This window comes from Piliocolobus tephrosceles, chromosome 21, assembly GCF_002776525.5.
Source record: "Piliocolobus tephrosceles isolate RC106 chromosome 21, ASM277652v3, whole genome shotgun sequence".
Classification (NCBI taxonomy): Eukaryota; Metazoa; Chordata; class Mammalia; order Primates; family Cercopithecidae; genus Piliocolobus; species Piliocolobus tephrosceles.
In genome coordinates, this window is record NC_045454.1 from 20,175,420 (window position 1) to 20,190,059 (window position 14,640).

At 40.2% G+C, this 14,640-nt stretch overlaps 1 protein-coding gene across 1 annotated transcript; it reads right to left on the reverse strand.

The window, feature by feature from the left end:
- Positions 1-6,315: 6,315 nt before the first annotated feature.
- ZNF527 (zinc finger protein 527) lies at positions 6,316-10,035 on the reverse strand. The gene has a single exon (XM_023229443.3). The coding sequence runs from the start codon at positions 9,100-9,102 to the stop codon at positions 7,603-7,605; it is 1,500 nt and encodes a 499-aa protein (XP_023085211.3). The 5' UTR covers positions 9,103-10,035; the 3' UTR covers positions 6,316-7,602.
- Positions 10,036-14,640: the final 4,605 nt, after the last annotated feature.

The following is a 14,640-nucleotide window of genomic DNA, read 5'->3' on the forward strand; positions in this document are numbered from 1 at the left end:
TTTGAGACGGAGTCTCGCTCTGTCACCCAGGCTGCAGTGCAGTGGTGCAATCTTGGTTCACTGCAATCTCCGCCTCTCAGGTTCACGCCATTCTCCTGCCTCAGCCTCCCGAGTAGCTGGGACTACAGGGGTCCGCCACTATGCCAGGCTAATTTTTTGTATTTTAGTAGACATGGGGTTTCACCCTGTTAGCCAGGATGGTCTCAATCTCCTAACTTCATGATCCACCCACCTCGGCCTCCCAAAGTGCTGGGATTATAGGCATGAGCCACCAAGCCCGGCCTGGCCTCCATATGCTTTAAAAATAAACATGACAGTTATGAAAATTGATCACATATGAGGCAGTAAACGAAGCCTCATTCAGTTCCAAAGAATAAATGTAAACATCGGACTATCCAGCAATAGCATTAGAAAAAGATAGCCAAGGCTTTTAAATTAAAAAAGAATACATAAATTACAAAACATGAAAATGAATAACGGGCCGGGCGCGGTGGCTCAAGCCTGTAATCCCAGCACTTTGGGAGGCCGAGACGGGTGGATCACGAGGTCAGGAGATCGAGACCATCCTGGCTAACACTGTGAAACCCCGTCTCTACTAAAAAATACAAAAAACTAGCCGGGCGAGGTGGCGGGCGCCTGTAGTCCCAGCTACTCGGGAGGCTGAGGCAGGAGAATGGCGTAAACCCGGGAGGCGGAGCTGGAAGTGAGCTGAGATCCGGCCACTGCACTCCAGCCTGGGCGACAGAGCGAGACTCCGTCTCAAAAAAAAAAAAGAAAAAAAAAGAAAATGAATAACAATGAAAACATTAAATGCCAAAATTGTGGGACATAGCTTATGTAGTACTTAGAGGAAAATTACAGCTTTAAATACATTTATCAAGAAAAATAAAAATCAAATTCTCAGTTTACAAGTATGGAATAGGAGGAACAGAGCACACTAAAAGAAACAAAAAAGAAATTATAAAAATAAAGAAATCGGCCGGGCGCGGTGGCTCAAGCCTGTAATCCCAGCACTTTGGGAGGCCGAGACAGGCGGATCACGAGGCCAGGAGATCGAGACCATCCTGGCTAACACGGTGAAACCCCGTCTCTACTAAAAAATACAAAAAACTACCCGGGCGAGGTGGCGGGCGCCTGTACTCCCAGCTACTCGGGAGGCTGAGGCAGGAGAATGGCGTGAACCCGGGAGGCGGAGCTTGCAGTGAGCTGAGATCCGCCACTGCACTCCAGCCTGGGTGACAGCAAGACTCCGTCTCAAAAAAAATAAAAAATAAAAAAAAATCAATAAAGAAATCAATAAAATAAAGAATTAGAAAAAATAAGAGAAAAGGATAACAAAACTGATACAGGGTTTTGAAAAGATCGATGATCAATAAGTTACATAAACCTCTGTTAAGGCTGATATTCAAAAAATGAGCAAAGATTCAAATAAGAAAATGAAAAAGATACAAATAAGAAACATGAAGTTAAAATAATAAAAATATTACAAAGGACTATTTGTAAGAAAAGTTGATAACCTAACAAAATGAATATATTTGAATAAACCTAATAAATTGAAGTCATATATAGAGACATTCCTTCCGGGGAGAAAAAAAAGTCTCAAGGCCAGATAGATTTACAACTAAATCTTAACTTTTATGAATGGAGTTGATAAATTATTTGATAAGGGATAAACAGGGTAAGAATAAACACTTCATCGAAAGTGTCCAAATGAGTGACAAGTATACAGAGATGTGCTCTAATTCACCAGTAGTCCATAATAATGCAAACTAACACATTCAAGAACGAGTGTTTGCAAGGATGTAGAAAGAGGTGCTGCTGATGAGAATGTAAACAGTTGCAGCCATTGTAGAAAGCAATCTAGTTGTTCCTGGTAACATTGAGTGTACAAAAAAACTCTTTATCCCACTAGCCAATTGCCAGGTAAATAGTCTAACCTAGTTCCAGTCTGCAAGAATATTCTCTGTGGTGGCCAGGAGTTGTATCCATCACTACAGGAATAGATAAGTAAAATGTAGTAAATATAGACAGTGAATTACTACACAAATGTTAGAAGGGATGAACAGTATTAGAGCACTGTGCACAGAGAAACATGAAAAATCTAAAAATCAGTTCTCACTAGGAAAAAATGAATTTGTAGCATAGTACCATTCATACTATGAGAATACACACTCATTTAAGAATGCATATCAAACATACCTGTGTGTTTGCCTATGAAGAATAGGAATTGGGAATGATGGAGGGAGGAACAAACCAAGAAATTGGTGTGACAGTAAATCATTTTGATAATGTACTATGAATTGAAGTCAAAAAAAAAAAAATCAATGCAAAATGAAAAAAAAAAACAAACAAAACCAAGACCTCTGCCTACCCTTTTCTTTTCCTGGCCTCTGTTAATAAAAGTCAGCATCCTGGCTGGGTGCCTGTAATCCCAGCCCTTTGGGAGGCTGAGGCAAGTGGATCAAATGAGGTCAGGAGTTTGAGACCAACCTGGACAACATAGTGAAACCTGGTCTCTGCTAAAAATTAGCCGGGCATGGTGGCAGTGACTGTAATCCCAGCTATTCAGGAGGCTGAGGCAGGAGAATCGCTTGAACCCAGGAGGTGGAGGTTGCAGTGAGCCGAGATCGCACCACTGCACTCCAGCCTGGGAGACAGAGCGAGACTCTGACTCAAAAAAAAAAAAGAAAAAAAGAGCAAATCAGAGTCCTAACAGTCTCAAATATCAAGGCCGGGCGTGGTGGCTCACGCCTATAATCCCAGCACTTTGGGAGGTCGAGACTGGCGGATCACCTGAGGTCAGGAGTTCAAGACCAGCCTGGCCAACATGGCAAAAACTTATCTCCACTAAAAACACACAGACAAAAAATTAGCCGGGTGTGGTAGCAGGCGCCTGTAATCCCAGCTACTTGGGAGGCTGAGGCAGGAAAATCACTTGAACCCAGGAGGCGGAGGTTACAGTGAGCCGAGATTGTGTCATTGCACTCCAGCCTGGGCAACAAGAGCAAAACTCCGTCTTGGGAAAAAAAAATACATATATATACACACATATATATACACACATATATACACACACATATATATATACACACACACATATATATATATATCTCCAGAGGGAGCTCTTAAGAGACTCTGGAGCTGCAGCTACCACTCCAGGATCAGAAAGATGGGCTGGGGCCACTGCTGTTTGGGACTCAACCCATGTATGTAGAGGCAGGACGTGGGCTGAATTCACAATTCCGTCCCCCATGAGTATCTGGCTTTCAGGGACACAGTCCAACTCCTTGTGATTGATTTTATCATTAGTAATAACCCCATTGTTAACTGTTTACAAATTACATTCTTTCAGTTAATCCTCACAAAAAATCAAAAGGCTAGAATTATTATTCCAGTGTTACAGATGACTAAACTGAGCCTGAATCACTTATTCGAGATCTCCTGACAAAGAGTTGACATCCATATGTAGGTCTAACTCCAAAGTCCATACTTGTCCCAATATCCAAAGAGCTGATCCTTTCACTACTCTTTCTTGAAGAATATGTGAGGAATTACTGTGTAAATGCCTAAGAAAGCTGTCCAGGAAGGTGACTTATTTCTCTGTTAGTGAAGTATCGCCACCTCATGGCTTCCAGCAATCTACTTTTCTCCACCATCCCATCTATTACCCCCATCTCGAGTTTTGTGAATAAACTTGAAAATCTTAGTAGTGTATATAACAACATATATTGAGACAGAACTAGAAATCGGCATGAAACCATGTTCTAAAAAGGAAACATTTTTTTCCCCAGCGATCTCTAAAAGGGGCTCAATCATAATGGCAGCAATTTTGTCCAAAATCCATGTACTGGAGGGAGCAAGGAGTTTTCTTAAAGTAATCCCCAGTGGCTAAATTCTGACAATTAAGCGTCAACATTAAATACACTATAATTAAGTGAAATTTGTTTAGATCGTAAAAGGCCATAAATTCATCTGAGTCAAGTGTTAAAATGTAACACACAAATATGTAGACATGATAAAATGAGAATTAGTAAGTATAAAGTGTAAATGTGTATGTACCACTAAAGATTTCCTTCCCATTAGCTATAAAAGCATATAAATGTGTCTATAGATGGGTATATATATGTAGTTTGGATAGATGGATGGAAGAGTAGGTAGATAGGTAGGGGTAGGTAGGTAGATAGGTAGGTAGATACATACATACATACATACATACATACATACATACATACATACATAGATCTCTCTCTCTTCACTCAAAAGTTAACTTCAGCAGGGGCCTTCCCTGGCTCCCCATTCCTTTCTTCACCTTTTTCGCCTTGGAATTTACTTTCTTACCTATTATATATTTTACTTACATATCTTTTTCATTGTCTTCCTCATTAGAAATTAGCTCTCTGAAGGCAGGAATTTTTGTCTGTTTGGTTCACTGCTGTATCTCCGTTGCTTAGATTAGAACAAAGCCTGGCACACAGTAGCCACTTAATACAAAAAATTTAAATAAAATACACATCTTCAGATGCACATACACACACATAAACAGAAATCTCTAGATGATCCCAATAATAATCAAATATTAATAAAGCATAAATTTTCACTAATCCTAAGAGATCAGGTTGTACCGTTGAAGAGAAACAAAATTTAGTACCTCATTGTGAGGAGAAACATCAGATTGTAAAATACAAACACTTATGCTAAAGACATGGGTATAAAAGATTTTATCAACATTACAAGTGAAGTTTAACTGTATAACAGAGAATGAACCAGTGGCTTAGGTTTACATCATTCTGGAGGATGCAATCAGGTGCCAAACTTAGATCAAATATCAATCAGTAGGTGTGCACAGTGGCTCATCCCTATATTCTCAGCACTTTGGGAGGCTGAGATGGGCAAATCACTTCAGGCCAGGAGTTCGAGACCAGCCTGGGCAATTGGTGAAACCCCATCTCTACAAAAAAAATGCAAAACTTAGCCAGGTGTGGTAGAACACACCTGTAGTCCCAGCTACTCAGGAGGCTGAGGTGGGAGGGTCGCTTGAACCCAGGAAGTTGAGGCTGCAGTGAGCCATGATTGTGTCACCACATTCCAGCCTGGATAACAGAGTGAGAACCTGTCTCAAAAAAAAAAGGAAATCAATTAGCGAGTAACTCAGACTCTTCTTACTGGTCTGAGTCATTCTTCAAGCTTGGTAAGTTTACTGTAACCTTATGAAACTTTCTGAAATAAATTATTACTCAGTGCTTGGAAATTATAAAAATAAATATCCCTATATCTCCAGGAAATAGTTTAAAAAAATAAAGAAATGATGACATGAATTAAGCCTATTAATATATTTCAGATTAGATGTAACATAAGTTTGGAACTATTTTATAATCATATTTGTTTCTGTTCAAGGTTTGAAGTATTGAGTCACAAAATCTGTATTTTAATCTGTTAAAGGGAATTTGAATATTTATGAAAAATAATTTTCAGATTTTATTAAAGTATAAACTGAATACTAAACAAATTATGAAAGTAGTAATCACTGTTTCACATATAAATCCTTCATTCTTTCCTCTTTCATTTGTTCTGTTTTTATAGATGCTCTTCAGGCAATGCCCAGTATTCTTACTGGTTCTGACTGTTCAAGATGGCCCAGCTGCCATAGCACCAGTTCATTTCCCTACATCCATTCAGATAAAAAAGAAATGTATTGCCCCACACTTTCATCTTCCTCATTACTCCCAATAATGGAAATGATTTAGTCTCTAAAAATTTTAGGCATTAACTGCTTTAGTTTTACCATTTGTTAAAAATGACTCATTCTTTCTGCCAGCAATATCTTTGTCTGATATCTCTAGCTGCAAAGAAGTTAGGATGGTCTCGATCTCCTGACCTTGTGATCCATAAACTTCTTAAACCAAATTTATTTACTTATTTATTTAGAGAAGGAGTTTGTTCTTGTTGCCCAGGCTGGAGTACAATGGCACAATCTTGGCTCACTGCAACTTCTACCTCCCGAGTTCAAGCGATTCTCCTGCCTCACCCTCCCAAGTAGCTGGGATTATAGGCAGGCGCCACCACACCTGGCTAATTTTGTATTTTTAGTAGAGACAGGATTTCTCCACGTTGGTCAGGCTGGTCTCAAATTTCCAGCCTCAGGTGATCTACCCACCTCGGCCTCCCAAAGTGCTAGGATTACAGGCGTGAGCCACCGCACCCGGCCTTAAACCAAATTTACAGCCTACCCTCAAAAGACCTCATTTACAATTTAATTTTATTATATTCTGCCACAGAATATGTTTAGACCCATACTGAAAGAAGAAAATCAAGTAATTCCTTGAAGATGAAGAGTCATTCATTAAACAAATGAAACCATTATTCCCTTAGCTTTCCATTCTCTCTTTACAGGTACATGGTGAGTCACTGTGACACATGATTTCAACTCCGTAAGGGGAAGCCTGTTAAAGAATTTTACTTGGTGAATTTTAAAATATTCATATTGTGGAAAAAACTAAAAACACTAAAATAATTTTATCGACAAATAAAATGTAACAATTATCTCAGTTTTATGAAGGCTGTGTATTCAACTTTGATAAACTTGTTATATCATAAGGTTTCTCCTCAGTATAAATAATTATGTCACGAAAAAAATGAAGGCTTTCTCTTATGTATAGCACACATAGAATGTGTGAGTCAGCACTCTAATTCTATGAGGCAAAAATCTAATCCAAATTAAGAAAAAATAAATAAAAGGAAATTTATTGGATCACAAAAAATGAAAAAGGATGGTGTAGCTGTCAGGAATGACTGGATCCAGGAGATCAAACAATATCATCAGATTTCTGTCTCTCGTCTCCATTTTCCTCTGTTAGATTTCTCTTTGGGAAAGCTTTCCTCATGAGTGGCAAAAAGGCTCCTGGTGAGTTTTTAATCTTATTAAATCCTTGAAACTTGCAATTCCAGAAAAAAATCTCTCTTACTACCCATAGGAATACTCGCAAAGGACTTCACTGATCCAGACAGGGCCATTTGCCAATCCCTTATCACTAGGTTGGGGGAAATAATTGTCCAGCCTGTGACCAATCTACTAGTGTCTCTGATTAACAGTTTCACCAGAATCATATGCATTGAGGGTGGGGTAAGCTAGGTACAGAACAGATCATAAAGGAATAGATGTGGCCGTGCATGGTGCCTCACACCTATAATCCCACCACTTTGGGAGGCGGGTGGGTCACCTGAAGTCAGGAGTTCGAGACCAGCCTGACCATTACGGTGAAACCCTGCCTCTACTAAAAATACAAAAATTAGCCAGGCATGGTCACAGGCACCTGTAATCCCAGCTACTCAGGAGGCTGAGGCAGGAGGATTGCTTGAGCCCAGGAGGCAGAGGCTGCAGTGAGCCAAGATTGCACCACTGCACTCCAGCCTAGGCAACAGAGCGAGACTCTGTCTAAAACAAAAAAAAGTAACAGATGTCTACTACTGAGCTACTTCAAATAATGGATTCTCATGAACTGACATATGAACTACATTCAAAGAATTACTAACCAAGAAGAACTCACTAATATTCAATAAGGACTGAGTGGTAACCAAATGTTTTCTTTCCTATACTTGTTATAATCAGAGCGTTTCTCTATTATGAATTCTTTGATGTCGTCTAAGGGCTGAGACACAGCTAAAATTATTCCCACATTCATTACATTTATAAGGTTTTTCTCCAGCATGAATTCTCTGGTGTAGTCTTAGGGACAAGATCTGATGAAAAGCCTTCCCACATTCATTACATTCATAGGGTTTCTCTCCAGTATGAATTCTTTGATGTTGATTAAGATATGAGCCACAACTGAAGGCCTTCCCACATTTGTTACATTCATAGGGTTTCTCTCCTGCATGACTTCTCTTATGGTGAATTAGAACTAAAGCATCAGTGAAGGCTTTCCCACATTTACTGCATTCAAATGGTCTCTCTCCAGTGTGAATTCTGTGATGTCGATTAAGTTGTGAGTCAGTCCTAAAAAACTTCCCACATTTGATGCACTCATAGGGCTTTTCTCCGGTATGAATTCTCTGATGTTGATTCAGGTGTGAGCGATAGCCAAAGGTCTTCCCACATTCACTACATCTGAAGGGTTTCTCTCCTGTGTGAATTCTTTGATGCAGAGTAAGGGCTATGCGTCTGCTGAAGGCTTTTCCACACTGATTACATTCGTAGGGTTTCTCTCCCGTGTGAATCCTCTGATGTTGATTAAGGTGAGCACTCTGTCTGAAGGCTTTGTTACATTCTTTACATTCATATGGTTTCTCACCTGTGTGAATTCTCTGATGTTCAACAAGGAAGGCATAACGGCTAAAGGCCTTCCCACATTCATTGCATGCAAACGGTTTCTCTCCAGTGTGGATCCTCTGGTGTTGAGCAAGGTGAGCACTCTGTCTGAAGGCTTTGCTACATTCTTTACATTCGTAAGGCTTCTCCCCAATATGAGTCCTTTGATGTTCACTGAGAAAGAAGTCATGGCTAAAGGCTTTTCCACAGTCATTGCATGTGTGTGGTTTCTCTCCACTGTGAATTCTCTGAGGTTGAGTAAAGAATGAGTAACAGCTAAAGGCATCACCACATTCATTGTATTCATGGGGTAATTTTCCAAAATGAGTGGTCTGATGTTGAGTAAGTAATGAGTGGAAACTTAAGAAATTTGGAAAATCATTACTTTCATAAGGTTTCTCACAAAGAGGAATTCCTATATCTTTACTAAAGTATGTACTCTGGTTGAATGCTTCACATTCATTACCTATCAAAGATTCCTTCTCAGCACGGAGTCTTTTATATTCAATTATGACTGAATTTTGGGGGAAGAGTTTATCATAAATATCAAATTTATGTACTTGCTGTATGGTAGGAACTGTCTGTTCTGTTAAAAATACTGATTTCAGGGGTATGCTTCTCCCAAAATTACTAAATTCATTGTGCCTTTTCCCAGTAGAGATTTCCTTAACAGCTGTCACTTGCATGAAATGCCTCTCCGCATTTCCCTCATGTAGCTCAAATTCACCCTTATATTTCCAGGCTTCTCTGAAACTGGAGCATTCAAGGCCATGACTTGCTAGCCTTTCCATTATCATCTCCTGGGATATTTCATCTTCATCAATGAACCATTTTGGAGATAATTCCTTGATTTCACACCAAGACTCCCAGTCTGAAAAATATCAAGAAAGCAAATGTCTCCTTTGTTCTTTTGCTATGAGGAAGAAAACTGTTATAGAAGAAATGGAAGAATTTAACTGGGGGGAAGGAGGGTAGAAAGTATGTAGTTCTAATAGCTCCCAAATATGGCCATGCAATATGAACAAAAGACAATGGAAGCACAAAGAATAAAGAGAGCTGAGAAGGGAAGGTATATGTGTTGATAGTAGTGGAAGGTGGTAGTTGGGGAAACAGGTAAAATGCAGGTCATCAAAAGGCAGGCAAAGCTAAATGCTAACACGATAAGGAATTGAGGATGTCTGATTCGATCACAGCCAGTTTCCCTGCCTCTAGTCTTTAAAGACTCCAGTTCATCCTGCACTGGTATTCATAAGACTGAAAGCTTCATAAGGGCAGGGACTGATGTTCACTCCTTTTTCTTCTACTATTGCACCCAATGCCTTGGACAGTGTCAGCATGTTGCTAAATGGATGACTGCTGCCAGATTAATCTCATGGCATCTTTTCCCACTAATGCTGTTCAACAACTTCTAAGATTTTTATCAGGGTCCAGGGAAAATGTACATATATTTTTTCTCAGTGACTAAAATAAACCTATCTTTTGTTAGGTCCATCAGTTTTCCTCATCATTCAGGGAAAATGATGCCTATTGAGAAGATATGTGATACTTTCAGGAGAGGATATTGGTTGGAGTAAGGTAGAAAGAAAACTATTTTTTAGAAGATGATCTCAAAAAGCGAGAAAGTCCTTTTCACACCACAATAATCAGCCAATATGTTCAAATACATAGAACCTATTAGTAGGTCCAAAGTACCTACTAAAGGTGGGAAAGCCTGACGCAGGGTCTTTCTACATTTTGTAAATTCTGAGAGCTCAAGCCTGTGCAGATGATAATTCCATACGGCACATAATGAAGGATAAGCTAATATGGTACAGATTATTACAGGTGTAAGTGTCAGGAAAAAAGAGATCAAAACTCACTAGCTTACTTAAGGAATAATTCTTGGAGAATATAAGCTTGGTGTTCAAGGCCATAATCAGGATTCCAAAATATAGTGACTATTCAGTGACAGAGACATTTTCATGTTTCGATGTGGTTAGGGATTATTTTAGAACTACATATTTTGGCATTTGGGGGTTAAATAGATACAGTCTTTGCCATAACAGTTTCTCATCTGTTGAAAAGTAAAGCTGTCTCTAGTATAGGTCAGAACAAAATTGAAAAGGAAATATTATTCATCTGTATCTTTCTTCTTTCCAATACACCCTTCACCCAAGGAAAGCCTCATCCCTATCAGTCTGTCCTAAGCACCACCTTGGATTTTCTTACCTGTCTATACCCAGGCCTGAGAGGCCTTGTTCGCCTATCCTTTGTTAGGTCCATACCATTCATTCCTTCCCTAGAAATACAACTACTACTGTTCCCTCACTCACTTGCCTGGATCTCATCTCTTGTAGGCATCACCTGAAGCCACTATACTCCATCTTACCAAAAATAAGTCTTTACTCCAGGCAAATACCAGATTTATACAATAACTAACTTAATGCTGAATAAAAGAAGCCTGATGGGAGAAGACTACAGATATTTTCCAACATGGGAGACTCTGAGGTGCCTGAAGCTCCAACCACTATCTTTACACACAGACTTACAGATTGGATCCCCTTGATTAAAAGACTGTATGCTATCCAATATGGTAGCCACTAAGTATATGCAGCAATTTAAATTTAAATAACATTTTAAAAAGTCAGTTCCTTAGTCACACTAGCCACATTTTATGTACCCAAAGCCAAATGTGGGTAGTGGCTACTGTATTAGAAAGCACACATATAGATTATTTCCATCATCACAGAAAGTTCTACTAGAGGCTGAGCATGGGGGTTCCCGCCTGTAATCCCAACACTTTGGGAGGCCGAGGCTGGTGGATCACTTGAGGCCAGGAGTTCAAGGCCAGCCTGGCCAACATGGTGAAACCCCGTCTCTACTGAAAATACAAAAATTAGCCGGGCACAGTGGCTCACATCTATAATCCCAGCTACTCAGGTGGCTGAGGCACGAGAATCCCTTGAACTAGGAGGCGGAGGTTGCAGTGAGCTGAGATCATGCCACAGCACTCAGCCTGGGCGACAGAGCGAGACTATCTCAAAAAAAAAAAAAAAAAAAAGAAAGTTCTACTAGACAGAACTGGACAGAGATCCACATTAATATCACAAAGATCTTATGGTAAATGAGGAAACAACAGAAAAACAGGGGAAAGAGTCCGTTAAAGGGAGAGAACAGAGTTTTGAAAAGAGAAAATGCACAGTGGTAAGAACTATCTTATACATCTCAATAAGCTCAGGAATATGAAAATGAAGAAGGGTACCTGCATTTAGCTAAACTAGAGGGGCAGAAGCCAGATTGCAAGTGATAAGACAGTGGAAGAGAACCTGAGGTGAAGGTAGTGAGTTGAGATGACAACTGCTATGTAAGTAATTGGAAGAGAGAAGGGAGTATGGTTGGCAAGAACACAAAAAGTCCTATAAAATGTTATGAAATTCTTCTAAGCAAGATTTAAATGAATCAACGTAATATATAATTGCAAGAAAACAAAAAAATAATATATGCATACATTTTTACCTCAGGTTAATTTATATCAGGTCAGTTTCAACCAGAATTCCATAAGGATTTTATTTCTGAACTTAAGAAAACTATTTTAAAGAAACTTGGACAAAAGTAATCAATAACATAAAAGAAAATTATGACCAAAAAAAGAACATTCCAAAACCAGTAATAGGACCTAAGCCCTTGCATTTTATACCTTTCTTCCACCAAAATCTCTGTGAAAGAACTCAACCAGGGTTGACTTGTAAAATTCTTTATCATTGTGGAAAAGGTCAAGAAAAAATATCAAGAGAAACACACTTAGAGCATTAAAACCTGCAAGACACAGAGAACACAGTGGAGGGGAGCACGGCCTCCTCACTACCATCCTGACCACATCTGGTTGAAGGGAATGAATTTGACATCAACCTTGAAAACGCGTGTGGGAGAAAACACCACAAAGTCAAAAGGCAAGGGACAATCTGAGAAAAAACAACTAAAACACGTATTATAGAAAAATGAATAATGTCCAAAAAAAGACACATTCTCCAAAATGGAAGTATGCCAGTAATCCCAACAGTTTGGGAGGCTGAGATGGGAGGATCGTTTGAGCCCAGGAGTTCTATACCAACCTGGGCAACACAGTGAGACCTCATCTGTACAAGAAAACTAAACAAAAAATTTAACCAGGTGCAGTGGTGCACACGCTGAGGTGGGAAGATTGCTTGAGTTCAGGAGGTAGAGGCTGCAGTGAGCCAAGATCATGCCACTGCACTCCAGCCTGGGCAACAGAGCGAGAACCTGTCTCAAAAAACAAAACAAAAAAATGTATGAGCAGGTAATTCACAGAAGAGAAAAACTTTATAGACAATGCATTCCTGGAAAGATGCTCAATAATATCACTAGTAAATTAAAACCATAAGAGCATTTCCCTTCCTCATATCAGCAGAAATTTTAGTTAGACAATATTAAGGACAATATCAAAAACTTAAGTTGAAGAATATCAAGAGAGGAAGGAAAAGCCATTCTCAGACACTGTCATTGTTAGTACGAGCATAAACTGATACAATCACTTCCCAGAACAAGTTGAGTATCTTGTAAATTAAAACATGCACTTCTACGTTCCAGCAATTTTACTTCAAGGTACACATTGTGTTTTTTGTTTTGTTTTGTTTTGAGACAGGGTCTTGCTCTGTCACCTCGCCTAGGCTGGAGTCCAGTGGCGCTATCATAGCTCATTGCAGCCCTGAACTCCCAGGCTTAAGTGGCCCTCCTACCTCAGTCTCCTGACTAGCTGGAACAATAAGCACACAGCACCATGCCAGGCTCATTTTTTCATTTTTATTTATTTATTTATTTATTTTTTCCGAGATGGAGTCTCGCTCTGTCGCCCAGGCTGGAGTGCTGTGGCACAATCTTGGTTCACTGCTACCTCCGCCTCCTGGTTTCAAGCAATTTTCCTACCTCAGTCTCCCGAGTAGCTGGGATTACAGGCACACATGACCACACCCGGCTAATTTTTGTATTTTTCGTAGAGACAGGGTTTCACCATGTTGGCCAGGCTGGTTTCGAACTCCTGGCCTCGTAATCCACCCACTTTAGCCTCCCAGAGTGCTGGGATTACAGGCATGAGCCACCACACCCAGCCTGAAAGTGCTTTTTAAAAACTGTAAAACCCAGAAAATATAACATAAGACAATATATAGGATTAAGCCCAAATTTATCAGAAATGTAATTAGACTTTCACCTATTAAAATGAAAAGATAATCAGACTGGTTTATAAAGTAAAACTCAAATCTGTATTGCATATAAGCCCTATACTTAAAGTTATCTTAAAAAGTTGAAAATAAGGCCGGGCGCGGTGGCTCAAGCCTGTAATCCCAGCAGTTTGGGAGGCCGAGATGGGCGGATCACGAGGTAAGGAGATCGAGACCATCCTGGCGAACACGGTGAAACCCCGTCTCTACTAAAAAATACGAAAAACTAGCCGGGCGAGGTGGCAGGCGTCTGTAGTCCCAGCTACTCGGGAGGCTGAGGCAGGAGAATGGCGTAAACCCAGGAGGCGGAGCTTGCAGTGAGCTGAGATCTGGCCACCGCACTCCAGCCTGGGCGACAGAGTGAGACTCCACCTCAAAAAACAAACAAACAAACAAACAAACAAAAAGTTGAAAATAGGCCAGGCACGGTAGCTCACGCCTGTAATCCCAGCACTTTGGGAGGCCGAGGCGGGTGGATCACAAGGTCAGGAGTTCAAGACCAGCCTGGCCAATATGGTGAAACCCCGTCTCTACTAAAAATACAAAAATTTTGTATTTTTATACAATGTACAAAAGTGTACAGGCACACACCTGTAGTCCCAGCTACTTGGGAGGCTGAGGCAGGAGAATCACTTGAACCCAGGAGGTGGAGTTTGCAGTGAGCCAAGATCGCACCACTGCACTCCAGCCTGGACGACAACAGCAAAACTCTGTCTCAAAAAAAAAAAAAAAAAAAATCAGTCAGGCGTGGTAGCTCACACCTGTATAATCCCAGCACATTGGGAGGCCAAGGAGGGTGGATCACCTGAGGTCAGGAGTTTGAGACCAGTCTGGCCAACATGGCAAAACCTTGTCTCTACTAAAAATACAAAAATTATCCGGGCATAGTGTTAAGCACCTGTAATCCCAGCTACTCGGGAGGCTGAGGCAAGAGAACCACTTGAACCCAGAAGGTGGAGGTTGCAGTGAGGCAAGATCATACCATTGCACTCCAGCCTGGGCGACAGAGCACGATTCCATCTAAAAAACAAAACAAAACAACAACAAAAAAGCATAAAAAATCAAGGAAACACATTCTTCCATAGAGCCTTAGGAAGGAATGTACACTGCTGACATCTT